Source organism: Marmota flaviventris, chromosome 4 (assembly GCF_047511675.1).
Source record: "Marmota flaviventris isolate mMarFla1 chromosome 4, mMarFla1.hap1, whole genome shotgun sequence".
Classification (NCBI taxonomy): domain Eukaryota; kingdom Metazoa; phylum Chordata; class Mammalia; order Rodentia; family Sciuridae; genus Marmota; species Marmota flaviventris.
In genome coordinates, this window is record NC_092501.1 from 73,139,850 (window position 1) to 73,159,139 (window position 19,290).

General features: G+C 38.3%; 1 protein-coding gene and 1 pseudogene across 1 annotated transcript; one reads left to right on the forward strand and one right to left on the reverse strand.

The window, feature by feature from the left end:
* The first annotated feature begins 4,063 nt into the window (after window positions 1-4,063).
* On the forward strand, window positions 4,064-4,657 carry LOC139705364 (transmembrane protein 126A pseudogene; annotated as a pseudogene).
* Window positions 4,658-15,830: 11,173 nt separating this feature from the next.
* On the reverse strand, window positions 15,831-18,896 carry LOC139705498 (mannose-binding protein C-like). The gene is made up of 4 exons (XM_071611721.1): window positions 18,722-18,896; window positions 18,224-18,340; window positions 16,841-16,909; window positions 15,831-16,204 (listed from the first exon to the last, which is right to left on the reverse strand). Exons 1-4 carry the CDS (start codon window positions 18,894-18,896, stop codon window positions 15,831-15,833), a joined length of 735 nt encoding a protein of 244 aa, XP_071467822.1.
* Window positions 18,897-19,290: the final 394 nt, after the last annotated feature.

Consider the following 19,290-nt stretch of genomic DNA (forward strand, 5'->3'; position numbering starts at 1 on the left):
CCGGGATCAGGGTCACCTTTCAACCATTCCCTCTAGCAAAATGCCAGGCGTCCTCATTTCAACTAAACTGTGGCTCTCAACAGGTGTTGACAATCAAACCCAGTGCCTCACACATGCTAGGCAAGCACCCTATCACTGAGCTACAACCTCAGCCTAAGGATAATTTTTTTAATCAGATAAAATATATTTGCATCTTGCTAAGAATGATCAAATAGAACAAGAAAACTGATATGTCAAATGACATCAGCTACCAGTTAAATGTCCTTGAGTCATTAGAGGAGGTGAGATTACTTAGTGCATAAGTAATTGATTTAGCCTTGTAAGAGAACTCAGACAATTCACCTAGAGGGTGACCAGAGTTTGTGATCATTGATATAAGTAAATTCTGAGGTTTGGTTGTGCAAAAGTTAAGAAGTTAAATGCTGATTGTTTTTTATTTTTCTGTAAAATAAATAGGAAGATTCAAGAATAAGAAGGGAAATATGGAAGCCTTAAAAAGAGGATCAGATTTAAAGTTAGTATCTTGGAGCATCTGATAGTAAATGGAGATAAAAATGCATCTTTACTGGGTGCAGGGGTGGCAAATAGTATTCACTTGGTGTTGTAGGTCATGAATTTACATTGAGAGTATCATCATGGTGGTACATTTGTCTGCACAGTTAGCTACAAGATCAGGTAAGAAGTACATAGAGAGTAGAATTAAAATATGATTGCTAGGATTCCTTGGCAGGCCAGAAGGAGGCAGCATCCTGTGTTGCTTTGTGACCCAGGTGTCATCTAGTCAGAATACTGCAACTCAGAGAGTGTAAGAGGACCCCTATACAGCTGATTTCCACAAAAATAATTAGCGCTGTGACCCCAGCGCAGGGCTCAGAGCCTCAGCGATTGAGTAGGACTCCGGACCCCTAGAGTGGTGGAAACCCAAAGCCCACAATTTTAGGTCATGCAAGACTCTGAAGCAGCTAAGCAGAATCACCTATCAGCACCTCTGCAGAACTCCAAACTGTGCTCTACTCTCATGCAGGTCACTCAGCTGCTACCTACCCACCATACAAAGCCATCATCTGGCTCCCCCACCTCATCAGACACTGCTGTGCTGGAAGCAGACCGACTCCAACTTGGATAACCTTTCGCACCATATTTGGTGGGGGCAGCTCTCTGCTCCCAGATTGAATCTCCATCTGGCCAGGTACCAGGTATCCAACTGCCCCATCCCCCCAGCAGCGATTTCAGCATAGTGACCACTCAACACAAAAACAGCTCCCAGTTGGGGAGGTGTGCAGTGTGACCAGGGCACCACCCACCTGGTATGAGCCTGTGTGTGAGAGGTCCTGCAGGTGGGAACTGCTAAGTGATGGGGATGGGCCTAAGTTTAGAGCCCAACAGAGAGACCAGGAGCTGGAAAATATCCAGGCAAGAGAGGGATACAATACCAATATCGGGTGCATAAGTCAGAAGAGCTGTCCCAAAAAAGAGACCCTTGAGGTGTGGACTGGCGGGTGGGAATCCCCGCTTCCAGATGCCCTACACCAAGATCACTCTTTCCATCCTGGTTACCTACACCATACTGAGGGCAGAGACACCAGCTTAAAACGGACAGCCCCACCTATTGGATAAGAAGAGAAACAGAAAAGAAACAGCCTCTAACACTTGTAACAACCCTGCTTTCTTCTTTGGAATATTTTTTTCCCCTCTTTCTCTTCTACTCCTCTATCCTCCAGCCCTCACATCCTCAACATGTGTAAACCCAAGAACTTTGCATGAAATAGGATTTTGAGGACTGAGTCATCTGAATAATATAATATAGAGGTGTTGTATATGCCCTCCATTTTTCTTTTTTTACTTTTTTCTTTCTCTTTTCACTTTTTTCATTTTTCTTACCCACTCCAAATTTTACTATTTTAACATTCTGTATTTTTCTAAATATATATGTGTGTTTGTTTTATGTACTCTACTGTCTTCCCACGTACTTGTCTATCCTAAATTACTTCCTGCCTAGTCTCTTGCTACTAACCCTCTTCATTAGATTTCTCGTTCACATATCCTAAGATATATTAACTCTATACCGTCACTCTTTCCCCATCAGCATTCCGTCCTACACCCACCCCCAGTTCATTGTCCACCATCGAAAACTGTAAACTTTTTACGAAATTACTGATTATATTTTAGATAATAATTGAATCCAACATTTCTGCACATGGAGACTACACTGTAAATGTTTTAATAACAACAAATTGTTCATAGTGATATATTGTTGATATTGGGCTCTTTTAACATTGACTTCTCCACAAAGGAAGGATCTTGGAACCCTACAAGAGCACTACAAACCTATAGGGTAAAAACAATAACAACCCAGACCTAAAGAGCTGGAAAGGAAGACACACAAGCAACATGAAAAGACAAGGGAAGAAAGTGCCACAAACAAATCAAGAGACCACATCATTAGAATTATTGGCAGGCACAGCAGAAAAAAATTACAGAGAAAGAATTCAGAATATACGTGGTTAAAATGTTCTCTGAACTCAAGGAAGATATAAGAGAGAGACTACAAACAGTGAAAGATCACTTTGACAAGAGCTACATAAACAAATCCAGGAAGCAATAGATCACCTCAACAGGGAGATAGAGGTTCTTTAAAAAAACAAAAAACAGAAATCCTTGAAATGAAAAAAACCAACAAACCAAATTAAAAGCTCAAATGAAAGACTCAGCAACAGAGTAGATCACTTAGAAGATAGGAATCAAACAATGAAGATAAAATATATAATCTTGAAAATAACATAGACTGCACAGTGATAATGGTAAGAAACCACAAGTAGAACATTGAAGAAACATGTATATAGCATAAAGAGACCAAATTTAAGAGTTATTAGGATAGAGAGAAGCATAGAGGTCCAAACCAATGGAATGAACAATCTATTTAATGAAATAATACCACAAAAATTTCCAAACATGAAGAATAAACTGGAAATCGAAATTCAAGAAGCCTACAGGTCACCAAAGTACAAAATCATAAAAGATCCACACAAAAGCACATAATAATGAAAATGCCCAATATACAGAATGAGGAGAGAATTTTAAAAGCCATGAGAGAAAGGAAAAAGATTACATATAGGGGAAAACCAATTAGGATAACAGCAGATTTTTCAACACAGAGCCTGAAATCTAGAAGATCTAGAACAACATGTTTCAAGCTCTGAAAGAAAATGGGTGTCAATCAAGAATCTTGTATCCAGAAAAATTAATCTTTAGATTTGAGGATGAAATAAAAACCTTCCATGATAAACAAAAATTAAAAGAATTTATAGCCAGAAAACATCCTTGGCAAAATATTCCATGAAGAGGAAAAACAGCAATAACAACAATGAAAATCAGCAGAGGGAGGTAGTACCCTAAAGGAAAAAAGTAATCAAAGAAGAAAATCAAGTCAAGTTAAATAACAAAAATAAATAAACAAGGATGGAAATACAAACCATGTCTCAGTAATAACCGTGAATATTAATGGCTTAAACTCGCCAATCAAAAGACATATGCTAGCAGACTGGATTTAAAAAAAGACCCAACAATATGATGCCTCCAGGAGACTCATCTGATAGAAAAGACATCCATAGACTCAAGGTGAAAGGTTGGGAAAAATCATATCACTCACATAGACTGTGGAAGCAAGCAGGGGTTTACATCCTTGTATCACATAAAGGAGACTTTAAGCCAAGGTTAATCAAAAGTGATAAAGATGCACATTACATACTGCTCAAGTACGTATACCAACAAGACATAACAATCCTAAATATATGTGCCCCAAACAATGTTGCAGCTATGTACATCAAACAAACTCTTCTCAAGTTCAAGAGTCAAATTGACCACAACACAATAATCTTGGGTGACTTTAACACACCTCTCTCACCACTGGATAGATTTTCCCAACAAAAGTTGAATAAAGAAACTATAGGTGTCTGCCGAAGATGGCTGCGCTGGGAGGAATGGAAAAAAGGTTGTATATTAAGCCCGGGAGTGTTAGAAGAACTGGGAAGGCACCTGTTGGGAGGAGAGCAGCAGGGTCAAGATGTAAAACCATAAACCACATGATACTATCAAGGAAAACTCAATTTTTGATGTCATAGCCAGAAAAATTGAACTACTATCAGAAGCAGAAAGGAATCTACTTGAACATGGATCCAAATATGTTGGACTTAATGCTACTCTGTGTGGCCTAATAGCAAACAGTCTTTTTCAGCGTGTCTTGCGTGTAACACGAGCCTGAAAAGCTGCTGGCTTACCAATGGCAGTGCTCCCATATTTTATAGCAAAAGCATCTTTCAAAGGTTTTGTAAGTTTACCTTTGAGTACAGGTGATTTGAATTGTGAAACCTGTACTGTGACAACAGGTGGACTTGTTGGATTAGTTTTAGGAGGTCTGTACCCTGTTTTCTTGGCTATTCCTGAAAATGGTGGCATAGCAGCCAGGTATCAATCAGCCCTGCTACCAGAGAAAGGAAACACCTTAACTTATGGGATTAAAGTTTCTAAGCCTATCTTCAGAAAGATGTTATTTCCCATTTTACTTCAGACTATGTTTGCAGCAGACCTTGGGTCTAGACAATATAAAGTACTTATTAAGGCCCTTCAGTTACCTGAACCTGGGCTAGAAATTCACTGATTTTGAGCAAATATGTAAACAAAATAAAATTGTAAAGATAAAAAAGGAAGCTATAGAACTCAATAATACAATCAATAACTTAGACTTAACTGACATATATACAATATTTCAACCTGCATCAAGAGGATACACTTTCTTCTCGCAGCACATGGATCCTTCTCTAAAATAGGCAATATACTATCCCACAAAGCAACTCTTAGCAAATACAAAAAAGTAGAGATACTACCATGCATTTTATCAGATCATAATGGAATGAAATTGGAAATCAATGGCAAAATAAAAAATAAAATTTCTCCATCACCTGGAGACCAAATAATATGCTACTGAATGAACAATGGGTAAAAGAAAATATCTAGGAGGATATTATAAAATTCTTAGAGGTAAATTAAAACTCAGGCACAACATATTGAAATCTCTGGGACACTAGGAGAGCAGTACTAAGAGGAAAATTCATTGCATGAGTTTATTTCTTAAAGGAAGAAAAAGTCAACAAATAAATGACCTCACACCACATCTCAAAGCCCTAGAAAAAGAAGAACAGACCAACAGCAAAAGCAGTAGAAGGCAAGAAATAATTTAAATTAGAGCTGAAATCAATGAAATTGAAACAAAAGAAACAATTGAAAAAATTGACAAAACAAAAAGTTGGTTCTTTGAAAAAATAAATAAAATTGACAGACCCTTAGCTATGCTAACTAAGAGAAGGAGAGAGAATTCAAGTTACCAGCATGCATGATGAAAAAGGCAATATCACAACAGACACTACAGAAATACAGAGGATAATTATAAATTATTTTGAAAACTTATACTTCAATAAAATAGAAGACATTGAAGGTATCAACAAATTTCTTAAGTCATATGAATTTCCCAGATTGAATCAGGAAGATATATACAATTAAACAGATCAATATCAAGTGAGGAAATAGAAGATGCCATCAGAAGCCTACCAACTAAGAAGAGCCCAGGACCGGATGGATACATAGCCAAGACCTTTAAAGAAGAACTAATACCAATACTCTACAATTTATTTCAGGAAATATAAAAAGAGGCAGCACTTCCAAACTCATTCTATGAGGTCCATATCACCCTGATCCCCAAACCAGGCAAAGACACATCAAAGAAAGACCAATATCTCTAATGAACATACATGCAAAAATTCCCAATAAAATACTGGTAATCAAATACAAAAACATATAAAAAAGATTGTGCACCATGATCAAGTGGGATTCATCCCAGAGAAGCAAGGTTGGTTCAGAAACATACAGAAATCAATAAATTTAATTCATTACATCAATAGACTCAAAGATAAGAATCATAAATCATCTCAATAGATGCAGAAAATTATTTGACAAAATACAATGCCCTTTCATGTTCAAAACATTAGAAAAACTAAGGATAAAAGGAACATATCTCAACACCATAAAGGTTATCTATGCTAAGCCTCAGGCCAACATCATTCTACATGGAGAACAATCGAAGGCATTCCCTCTAAAAACTGGAACAAGACAGGAATGCCCTCTTTCACCACTTCTATTTAACATAGTTCTTTAAACACTGGCCAGAGCAATTAGAGAAAAGAAACTAAAGGGATATGTATAGGACAAGAAGAACTTAAATTAGCACTATTTGCTGATGATATGACTCTATGCCTAGAAGACCCAAAAAACTCCACCAGAAAACTTCTAGAAGTACTAAATGAATTCAGCAAAGTAACAGGATATAAAATCAACACCTATAAATCAAAGGCATTTATGTACATCAGTGACAAAGCCTCTGAGAGGTAAATGGGGAAAACTACCCTATTTACAATAACCTCAAAAATAAAGAAGATACTTGGGAATCAACTTAATGAAAGAGGTGAAAGGTCTATACAATGAAAATTACAGAACCTCACAGAAAGAAATCAAAGAAGACCTTAGATGATGGAAAGATCTACCTTGCTATTGGATAGGCAGAATTAATATTATCAAAATGACCATACTTCCAAAAGCACTATACAGATTTAATGCAATTCTGATTCCAATTGATTATACAAATAGAAAAAGCAATTATGAAATTTATCTGGAAAAATAAAAGACCCAGAATAGCTAAAGTAATCCTTAGCAAGAAGAGTGAAGCAGGTAGCATCACTATACCAGACTTTAAACTATACTACAGAGCAATAGTAACAAAAACAGCATGGTATTGGCACCAAAACAAACTGGTAGATCAATCGTACAGAATAGAGAACACAGAGACTAACCCACAAAATTAAAATTATCTTATATTAGACAAGGGTACCAAAAACATGCACTGGAGAAAAGATAGCATCTTCAACAAAAAAAAAAAGAAAGAAAGAAATTAAACTCCTATGTCTCACTATGCACAAAACCCAACTCAAAGTGGATCAAGGACTTAGGAATTAAACAGAGACTCTGCATCTAGTAGAAGAAAAAGTAGGCCCTAATCTTCATCACATGGGATTAGGTCCCAACTTCCTTAATAAGCCACCTATAGAGCAAGAATTAGAACCAAGAATCAGTAAATGGGTTGGAATCAAACCAAAAAGTTTCTTCTTAGCAAAAGAAACAACCTTGAGGTGAGCAGCGAGCCTACATCCTGGGGGCAAATCTTTACCCCTCACATATCCAATAAAGCACTAATCTCTAGGGTATGTAAAGAACTCAAAAAGCTAACAACCAAAAAAAAAAAAAAAACCACAAAACACACACACAAACAAACAAACAAATAACCCAATCAACAAATGGGCCAAGGACCTGAACAAACACTTCTCAGAAGAGGATATACAATCAAACAAATATATATAAAAAATGCTCATCATCTTTAGCAATTAAAGAAATCCAAATCAAAACTACTCTAAGATATCATCTCACTCCAGTCAGAATGGCAGCTATTATGAAGACAAACAACAATAAGCATTGGTGAGGATGTGGGGAAAAATGTACACTCATACATTGTTGGTGGGACTGCAAATTAGTGCAGCCAATATGGAAAGCATTATGGAGATTTCCTTGGAAATATGGGAATAGAACACCATTTGACCCAGCTATCCCTTTCCGTGGTCTATACCCAAAAGACTTAAAAACAGCATACCACAGGGACACAGCCACATCAATGTTTATAGCAGCACAATTCATAATAGCTATACCAACCTAGTTGAACCAACCTAGATGCCCTTCGGTGGATGAATGGATAAAAAAATGTGGCATATATACACAATGGAATTTTATTCAGCAATAAAAGAGAATAAAATCATGGCCTTTGCAGGTAAATGGATGGCATTGGACAAGATAATGCTCAGTGAAATTAGCTAATTCAAAAAAAGCAAATGCTGAATGTTTTCTCAGATATAAGGAAGCTAACTCATAGTGGGGTATGCAGGGGGAGGATGGGAAGAATATATGAATTATAGATAGGGTAGAGAAGGGGATTAGCAAGGATGGTAGAATGTGATAGACATCATTACCCAAAGTACATGTATGAAGACATGAATTGGTGTCCACATAGTTTATGTACAACCAGAGATATGAAAAATTGTGCTGTATACATGTAATAAGAATTGTAATGCATTCTGCTGTCATTTATTTAAAAAAATCAGTAAAAAAAGATCCCACAATCCATAAACAACATATCTATTTATTAAATTGCAGTATACCAGTAGAGGAATAAAAAGTTTATTATTAAAATAAAAAGTTTATTATCCCCATAGGAAATAAAATTATGAACTAGAATACAAAAAAAAAAAGATTGCTGTTTTTCCCAGAACATTTAAAAGATGGAGAGAATTATTAAATTGGAATCAGAAAATAGTGATAACAATGATTATTTCGGCCATCTTAGTATGCAGAACAGAAAGATGCCATGAGGACAAAGAGGGCAGTGAAGAGAGGGTCGTCTCAAGGGTTAGAGAGTCCCGGGAAGTCCACAGACTGTTGGAATGTGGTTCCAGCATGGAGTGAACTGAGTAGAACAAAATTATTTTTTATGGATTTCTGTATGCATTTGAATTGGTTAAAAAATGTCACTTTTAACAGAAAGTCCACCATTGTCCTGGTCACTTCTTAGAAATTCAGCCTAGCAAAATCCACTCCCAATCTGTTGTTCAAGTCAGTTCAGTGCTATGCAACTCTTAGACTGAGATCAGTTAAATGCTAGGCAAGGGTTATGACATGTCAACTCAGTGCCTGCCAATACTTGTCTTCTTCATTGTATTCATAGGGGAAACTTCAGTGACAGGTTTATATTGTGTTATATGTTATTTTTCCTATAATTTTGGGGTTTCCTCTTTTGGTGTGTGGAATACCTGAGAACACACATTTTTCAAATGACACTATATAAGCCAAGGGTTAACAGAGCCTTTGTCCTATTTGTAGAATTTGACCTTGGCCTTGAGTTCACTTTCTAGATCTGTTTGCCTGGAATACTGATAAAGGTGCAATGTCAGCTGTGTTACTGAGCAGCTCTGCACGTGGTAGAAATGACCTTTGTGAACTGCCTCTAACAGGCAGCACAGACTAAAGACAAGATATCAGTTGGGAACCATAAGTCCTGTACTTTCCAAAGGTGTGGTGGTTCTTGGAACACACATGTCCCTTGTGGAGACCTGGAAACTTTGCCTGTAGAGATGTATTCATATTAATTCCCGTCAGGGCTGAGTGGCTTTAAGCCAGGGTCACTGCTGAGCTCCTGCTGCACCTACTTGTGTAATTCTAACTCTGTCACATCTGAACTCTTATAAGAGGAAGAGAAAATGGCTTCTGGATTGCTGTCTGGACCTCTGACAGGCTTCTCCCACTGAAGAACAGGGCTCACAGCTACTCTAATGGCAGCTGTATTTCCTTTCTTATAGTCCTATTCCTCTAAGTGGATCCAGAGCCAAGCCAGTGTATAATGAGCCTAAGTGCATAGTCAAGCTAAGAAGATAACAGAGTACATATTACACCTAGCCATCATTTGTAAGTATTTGTGTACGTCATTCAGTTTTCTAAACTTTTGCTACCAAAACAAAATATAAAAAAATAGAGTGAATACTGAAATCAACATAAGACTATAGTTATCAAAAGTAACTTTGGATTTCCGAAATATTTATATTCATCAAAACACTGTTTCATATTGTATAAAACTGTAAATCTGAACATTTAACAATCATTTCTTGATGAAATTGCTCTTGAACCTGTTGTAGGCATTCATGTTCCATGTAAGAGCTTGACTGAAAAAAGACTGTCTTTAATTTTGTGAAGTACATACATCCCCTGGTCTATGGCAGTCACATATGAAATGCTGTCATCCTTACTTGCACACTTGCATCTGCTGCTACTGAGGCATTTGGTTGTTTCATCATAAAATAATTTGGTGGTTTCATTATAAAATATCCCTTTTATTGTTCTGGGTCAGAGGCAGGAAGAGGAGCTTAATATTGTGCAACAAGTTTCATTTCAACTATCTGTCTGCCAGATGCGGCAAGAGAGGTTTGTATGTGTGTGGGGGTGTGACAGGGTGTCAATTTCCAGTCCCCACCCCCAATTTAATGGTTACTAATGAGTATAATAAGTACATCTGTTATTATTTTCATGACTACTCTCCAGTTGGGACCTCTGACAGAGACCAGAGTATGGACAGGGACAGAGAGGCCACCTGAGCTGCTGGGCTAACAAATATGGGGAAAGCAGCAACTCCTGGCAGGGAGGGCAGTGAAATCAATAGGTTGCAGGCATGAGAGGGAAAGGTATTGTCTATGGAATATATAATTGATAAGAATTATGTTATTGAAAACCTGGAATTGAGCATGAGCATAAGCAGGTGCAGAGTTTAAGGGAACACTATCAAGGAATCCACATACTAGAACAGACAGGAGTGGGTCAAAGAGAGGGAAGGAGACAGATGAGAATCAGCTTGTCCAGGGCCTCCATGAGCTGAGGATGCCCTTCATCTCTGCCTGAGAGAGTGACCTCATGGGTCCTGAAAGAGGAGTGACTAACTGGTGGTTGCCTTAGAACCCACAGACAGCTTTTAGAGGGGGTTACTGCTACTGGTAGTGTTAACTGCATGGAGATTGTCCAAAGGGCAAGCTCATGTGTCCTTCAGGAGTCTGTAGGTTCTCCATCTAGTCCTGAGAGAAAATCCTCCATGTGTACTTGGATTCACTTCTTAGGGAAGCTGTAATAAATTAACACAAGATCTGTGGATTCAAACTTTTTGTATTTCTGGAGTAAAGAAGTCTGAAATTAAGGTTTCAGCAGGGCTGCATTCCCTTCTGGTGCTTTGGGGAAGAAAAATCTGTACCTTGCCTCTTTTGGCTTCTGGTGTCTGCAAACCTTTCTTGGCTTATCTCACTTGGGGATGCAGGTGATTGCACTTAGAGTCTACAATGGACTGAATGCCTGGTCCCCCCAACAAATTTCATATGTTGAAATCTTAACCCTCAATATGATAGTATTAGAGGTTGGGGCCTTTTGAATATAATTAGATGATGAGAGCGAGGCCCTCCTGTGTGGAATTTATGCCCTTATTAAAGGGACACGAAAGCTCTTTTACTGACTTCTCATCTTCTAAGAACAGAAGGGAAAGTTGGCTGTCAGCAACCTGGAAGAGGATGTCAAAAGAACCTGATTATGTTGTCACCCTATCTTGGACTGTCAGCCTCTACAACTGTGGAAAATAAATTTATGCTGTTATAAGCCATACAATCTATCATACTTTGTTACATGTTATCTATGATACTTTGTGATAGCAACCCAAAATGACAATGACAAAGCTCAACCATATAAGCCCTTCTCTCAAGATCCTTCACTTACTCACATCATAGATAATGTCCACCATTTTGCCATGTAAGTCACTACTAACAAGTTCAAGAGATTAGACATGAATATATCTTCAGGGGCTGCCATTCCACACACTGTAGTACTGGTCACATGAAATTGTTCAAACTGAGTGAGCCCCAAAGTACCACTAGTATTCAGCTCCTGAGAGGGGTGGCCTGAGAGGAGCAGTCCCTGTTCAGGAACAATCGTTTTGAACTTCCTGATGAGCCATGTGGTAAAACACTCAGTTTATGACACTCTGTTGTCCCCTGTGTTCATCTCTACACACTGTGCTTTGTCCACCAGATACTTCTGCATATGAAATAGCTCAGTGATCGGACTCCAACCAGTGGAGAATCTTCCCAGGGAGGGGGTCTTTTGTCAGCCCAGGTAAAAGTGTTAACTTTCTTCATAAAACTTATGATGCCTGCGTTCTCCTCAAGGTTCACAAAGGTGGCAATAAGTGGTAAACCACATGGATATTTCTTTCTCACTATTTCCCACCATGGCTGTGAATTCCCATCAGGCCAGAGCTGGAGATCAGAAGATCTGAGGTCAGGATTTTGATTAGAGTCTGTGTGTACTTAAAGGTTTTTATGGGATTTTGTGAATATTTGATAATGTGCATTTATTTTGTGTGTTTCTTTGGATGATTTTGTATATGTGTCAGGTTGCTCAAGGTAATGCCTAAAAATCTTTGTGTGTATCATGTTTTTTTGCAGTGTGAACAGATCCCTGTCTTCAGTGGTTCCTATCCTGTCTTTTGCCATCTCTGAGTGACACCCTGTTGGATTATCTGTATAAAACATGGCATCTATTAGTGATGCTGACTTGGGTTTAGTGTGAAGAATATGACTCTCCAGGGAAAAGCTAGAAGTGGAAGGCCTGGTCACATAGCCCTGGCCAGGAACTGGGAGACAAGAGAGTAGTCAGATGAGCCTGTTTATCCATATTCTGAAACATTTTGTTATATGGTCTTTCAGTTGTTTCTGCCTGGTACTGTGGTCTCTGAAAGCAAAACAATAGCAGAAGTGTCCTTAGTGACCTTTCACTTTTGGACCTGGGACTCAGAATATACAGTGTTTATTGTACTGATTATTTGACTTTTTTTTTTTTTTTTTGTACATGGGATTTCATCCAGGGACACTTAACCACTGAGCCACATCTCCAGCCCTTTGTGTATTTTATTTTGAGACAGGGTCTCTCTGAGTTTCTCAGGACCTTGCTAAGTTGCTGAGGCTGTCTTTGAACTTGTGATTATCCTGTCTCCACTGGCATTATAGGCATGTGCCACACACTTGGCTGATTATTTGATTTCTAATTAAGGACGTGATGTGAGTTTTTGTTGTTGTTGTTGTTGTTGTTTTTCCCACAAGCCTACTAGGTAAAATAATTCCTACTAATATCTGTTGTCTTTCAAATCTTTTACCCAGGAGACTATATGCTGCCAAGATTTTTAAGACTCATTAGCATATTTCCAGGAACATTTTCAGGGATGTTATGATTTTCTCAAGGTTGGCAAATATTAGGCTCTGACATATGGCATTATTTGAGGCTGGGTCAAATGTTACTGAGGAATTTGCAGAGCAGGTCTTTGGTTTTGGACATTCACCTAGGAGACAGGAATGCAAAGAAAAAATGGAACTGAGCTGATTTAAGCATATTATTGTGATGTCCCCATTGCAGAGGCCCTACTGACAGCAAGCCTGGTCAGCATGGTAAAAAAATATCAGGACAGCTATTCCCAAGAACCATTAGCCCTATTGTAGCCCAATACCTGAAGGCTACATTCAAGGAAGCAGGAGCAGGACAGAGTGATGGACACTGGAACTTTACAAGCCCCTGAAGTATAGGAAAATTGGTGGGAGGAGAAGTAAGTTTAGGTAAATATGAACTTGAACTTTTTAAAAAAGATAAAAACCTAAATCTTAATCACTAAAATAAACAAAGGAAGACTAAGGAACTGGGAAAGAATGGTCACCCTCACGATTTCCATTCAGCACTGTACTGGAGTTGTTAACCAGTGCAATGAGGCAAGAAAAAGGGAAAAAAAGAAAAAGGAAGGGAAGAAGGAAAGAAAAGAAAGAATGAAGTAACTCCCATGATTTTAGATTACATGGTATCTAGGTAGAAAAACTAGAAAAATCTATAAACTACTAGAATTAAAAAATAAACACCTTGAGATTACTAAATATACTAGGATCATATACAAAATCTCTTATATTTCTATGTGCAACAGTAGAAAATAATCATGAAGAATACAATATTTTTAAAAAACCTCTCTTCCACCAAAAACAAATATGTAAAATCACTAAGCTAAAATCATTAAAACCTACCAAGAAAATTTTAGGAAATCCTACTTAAATGAGGAAATTCACTATAGGATTATGGAGATTCAGTAGTAAATTGTTGATCTGCCTAAGTAAATTGGTAGGATTAATGAATGAGGTCCTAATGAAAACATCATCTGGTTTTTGTAGAAGTTGAGAAGCTAACTCAAAAATGATCTTAAAATTTTTTAGCTAACAGAAGAAAAAAGCTGGGAGGCTTCCACAGCAACATGTCAGTTCCTACTACATATGCACAGTAATTAGCATGGTGTTTACCAAAAGAATCAACACAAAGACTGGAAGAATAGAATAGAATAATAAAATAGAAAGTTCAGAAACAGACCCACACATAGTCAGCTGATGCGTAAAAAAGAACTACTCCAATTGAAGGAGGTAAAGTGGTTTTCAAGCAAATTGGTGCTGAATCAATTGGTATATACTAAAGACATGTAAAAGATTTAGCCATATTGCTCTCAAAAAATGTATAGAAGAATATCTTCATGATTTGGGAACAAGCACAACTTGAGTAAATGAGGTTTTCTTAAAATTAAGAAATTATTTTCATTGAAAGTCAACAATGAAAGTAAGTAAAATACTGGAAAAATATTTGTGGTATACATAATCAAAAATTATGTTTTGAATGCAAAAGTAACTTATGAATTTAAAAAATATTGTCTAAAAAACCCACAAATGACTCTAATAGGTATCTTACAAGAGAAGATGTCCAGATATCTGATTAGCATATGAAAATTGTTCTATTGAGAAAACAGATTCAAGCCAGAGGAAGGTAAAACTTTGCATTCACAAGAATGGCTGAAATTACAAGGACTGACCAAAAGTTTCACCTCTTCACAAGGATGTGGAATACTTAGGACCTACACACTTTGCTGATGGGAGTGTAAGTTTATATGGACACTTTGGAAAACTAGCAGTATCTACTGAAGCTACCTGCATACTTTCCCTGTGACCTGCTTACTCTGCCCTGAGTAGAGAGCCAAGAGAAATTAGTATGCCATATGTATTAAAAGACACACAGAAATGCTCATAAGGGATTTTTTCTTAATGGCCCAAATTTTATAAGCCAAGTATCTATTAATGGTAAAATGAGGTACGTAAATATAATGCAATTCTGCATAGAAATGAAAACAAACTTTTGCTACATGTAATAGTGGAAAAGTCCCATGGCTAGGCTTTAGAATGAATAAAGAGCAAGATATAAAACAGAACATACAGGATGGTTGCCTCTGTGTCGTCACAGATAAAATTAATGTATGATGATAAGGGTTAGGATAGTATTTACCTTTGGGAATATCAACTAGGAGGATTTGTAAAGGGGCATCTAGGGTATTAAAATTGTTCCAAAGCTTAACCTAGAAGATGGCTACATAGATGTGTATGTATGAACTCATGAATCTGCTCACTTGAGAATTACGTTCTTTACCTAATTAGTATCTCATTTAAAGGGAACTAGAATTCAGAAATAAAACTACATATAGGTCTTCTTGATATTTGAGACTGACTGAGAAGCTATGGAAGAGGATACTATGGATATTCGTTACCCTAGAAACCCTTCACCCAGAGAGAAAAGACAGCACAACAGAGCACATAATGCATTTGTAGTAGATAGAAAAGTGAACTCATTTTATTTTTGTACCTGAACAAGTAAGAACTTACACAAAAATGTCATAGCTTAATTACAAGAGACAATATTGAAAGATACAAAAATGTAGCATCTGGCTCAAAAGTAAACGTTTAAAATATATTATTAATATCACCATGCAACTCCAAAAACTATCACCGTTATGTTGTTGTTAGTGCTCATTATTAGTGGTTTGGACAGAAACAGAAATCTGCGTTGCAACATTATTATTATTTCTCCCCTCCCTATCCCATCATTCAATTCCTTCTCCTCATTTTCTCCAATACTCCAAAAAAGGAGCCACTCATGACTAGGTGTGGGAAACTGATATCTTCATCTTCAGACCAGACTGTAGGTCTTTGGGGTGAAGTAAAGGCACAGGGGGAGCTGAGGGGCACGTGGCCTCAGGCAGGGAACTCGCAGACTGCCAAAAAGGAGGAGGAGCAGGTGACATCATTCCAGGTGCCATCCAACAGCATCTGCACACAGTGTTCCCCAGAGTCAGCGTTGTTGGGCTCACCCTTGTTCCAGTTTCGGTAGGTCACTCTCCTTCCTGCCATATCCACAAACTGGCCTTCATTCTCCTTATCTGTTATGCCTAGGAAGGCAGAGTCTTTGGCCAAACTCCGGATGGCCTGATTCTCTTCAGCGTTCAAGGGGGTGGCCATGGAGGCCTGGAATTGGGCACACAGAGCCTTAGCGCTGTCAAAATTTCTTGTTTCGCCACTGTTCCAGAAGAACTTCTTTCCAACTTTTTTGGTGACAGAAAACAATAGCACTAAAATGGGAAAAAGTAGATAAAACTGGCTTGTTTTAAACTCCTGTCCACTGTATGTTTGGGAGTTAAGGTTTCCACAGTAGACTTGTCAGATAAAATAAACTTAAATTCAAATTAAACTAGTATATTCTGTTTTTGTTAAGGCTCACAACCTTAATAAGAAGGGACACCCTGGCACACTGGATCAGAAGTCTAGAACACAAATAACTTGGAATTCTGAATTCTACCACACCATTAACTGGAGACTAAATAGAAATGTCTCAGCCTATTTGGTCCTAATCAGAAAGAACAAGTTTGGTCCTGTTGCCAGGTCTAGAAACCAGCATAACAAAGGGGCACAGATACCATTTCTAGAGAGAAAAGATCAGAGTCCAGGATTAGAGTCTCCTAAGTCAGACTGACTTCAGTTGATAAACCAATTTTTCCACTTATAAATTCTATTGTGCATGTGAGAGAGAAATTTAAATTCCTTTTGCCTTCCTTCTACCTAAGGGGGGTTGTGAAGACGTCATGACATCAGAATAAAATAAATGTCTATCCATGTACTAGAAAATTAAATGTATTCAATAACGATTCACTCACCTTCACCATTCCCTAACTTTAAGCTGCTTGAAGAATAAGAGAGAGAGAACTTACACTTTTTGAGGCTTTCCAATTCTGCTTTGAGAGCTGCTCTTTCAAAAATAGCTCTGCTAGTATCACATTCTAGAAAATTAAAACATAGCAAAGGGGCATTATTGAGAAGAGGTCCCAGAAATGTGGGTAACTTTTTCAAAATAGTCTCTTTTACACTGATGTATAAAAAATGAAGGAAGATAAAAAATACTAAGAAGTAAAAAGAAGAAAAATACCTCCATTTCCACTCAGTTCAAAACATAGGTCTTCATTTGATGACTGTTCTAAAGACACCTTTGTACACCCATGCACACATGCACTCCTTGGTTATCTCACATGACAGAAATCTGCAGCTGAAGCTTTTCACTATTTTTTCCCCCAATAAATTGCTAAAAGAAATTTCAAAGGCTAAAAGAAACCTCTGAAGGAATGTTTATGAGCTGGTAATTATTGATTACAAAGGTCAGAAGATTTTTATTTTGAACAGGTTTTGTTTTTGTTGTTTTGTTTCTGTTTTCTCAAATTCATTCTGAAATAACTCAAGAAATCATGATATATATATATATATATATATATATATATATATATAGAGAGAGAGAGAGAGAGAGAGAGAGAGAGAGAGAGAGAATCTCATTATTTGAGTGAGGAGAGTCTGAGGCAAGTTGTTTGTCATAGATGGCAAAAAATAGCAGGTTCTCTCATAAAAAAATAGAGACTATTTTGACACTCCTTGAAACTGGGCCAGATTTGTGACTTGTTAGGAACAATCAATGTGGCAGAAATGGTAATGTATGTGTTGTGAGCGTCAGGAGGCCTTGAAGATTCTACTCTTTCTACAACTTGGAATATAAAAATTTCTGCTATTTGAACAAGCCCTGGCTGGCCTGTCAGATAAGAGGTCTGTGGCTCAATTAATCTCAATCAGGCTGACACCCACATATGAATGAAACTATGGGTCATCCATCAGTTGACCACAGACTGAGCTCAGCTAAAACCAGAATTTCTGTGGCTGGCGCACAAAATTGTATTTAAATAAATGATTGTGTTTTGAACCCACTAAGGTTTGGCTTGATTTCTTATGAAGAGATAACTGCCAAGACATGGATGTACTCTCTTGGGACAAAAGACATATTAAGCCCACAGTCAGTTGTCCTACTTTCTCTCTCTGGGCCCAGGGTATGCTTGGTGAGGCAGCAGCCCTGAGAGGTTAGTAAATCTGTACTTAGGCATTGGTGGCAATGCCTCAAGGCTCCAAGTAACCTAGAGTGGGCTGAGGGCCTTGGGACAAGAAGCAGAGTCAGGCCTCTTCCCTTAAAGTGTCAGGAAAAGGACACCTCCCAGCTGATATTTTGGGTTCAGGAAATCTGAGCACCTTTAACACAATCTTCTCTAGATGGATCTTACCTGAACATGTTCCAGGGTCTCCCTTTTTACCCATTGCCCCTTTTGATCCAGGGGGACCTGTTGGGCCTGCAGGCCCTAACTTTCCAGGTGGGCCTTGCAAGCCTCTGAGCCCTTGACCTGTTGGAAGATAAAGAAAACATGACTCTTTTTCTGTGCTTTTGCTTTCTTTTCCCAAGAACTTGATGTGGAATCCCTTCCCAGAGAAAGGAGACATTGACTCAGGGCCAACCTCTGAGCCACTTATTCCAAAGACTCAGTGAAGAAATAATCCTCCTGTGTTGCCTGAAGGATGCTTTCCTGGACAGGCAAGATAACATATGTCACAAAATGATGGGTGGAGGTCTAAAATGGCAGAGGACAGGAGATGCATCTCTGATTTGAGTTATATTATATAGCAGAGAAAACCTTAACCTGCCTAGATAGGACATTCCTCCTGTTTCCCCAGCCAGTTATATCTGGAAGGTAAAGAGTCACACAGCTGGAAGAGCCAACAGGTACCTGGTTCTCCCTTTTCTCCCTTGGCTCCATCACGTCCATCTTTGCCTGGGAAACCGTTCATGCCTGGAGGAATACAGGCCATCACAGGGCAGGTCTTTTGAACTTCCTCATTGGTTACAGTATCTGATGTCACCAGACACAGAAGAAGGAGAAGGAATGGTAGAAACAGGAACATGGTCCTCAGCTTACTATGAGATAAGTCAAGAAAGATTATCTTGTTTAGTTAAGCAGCCCATAATTGCCACACATGCCCTTTGTCCTGAAACTTGGGCACAGGCAAAGAATTAGTAGGTGACCCCTTCCTGGCCTCTAGATTGAATATTTAGAAAAGGAAACCTTCCTTGTAACATTGTTGATTAATATTTTAACAAAAGTCAGCACAGTGACATGCAGCAGGGGCCTTAGAGGGCACCACCAGAGCCCAGGCCTCTGTTGTTGCTGCTAGAAGACAGGGAATATGCTGCCTGTGGCTGTGAGAGCAAAACCACATTTTCACTCACTCATGGCTATTGGCTGAAGAGGTGGGAAAGCAGGAGTACCAGGTGTCTGCAGAAGCTCCCTCTCTCCCC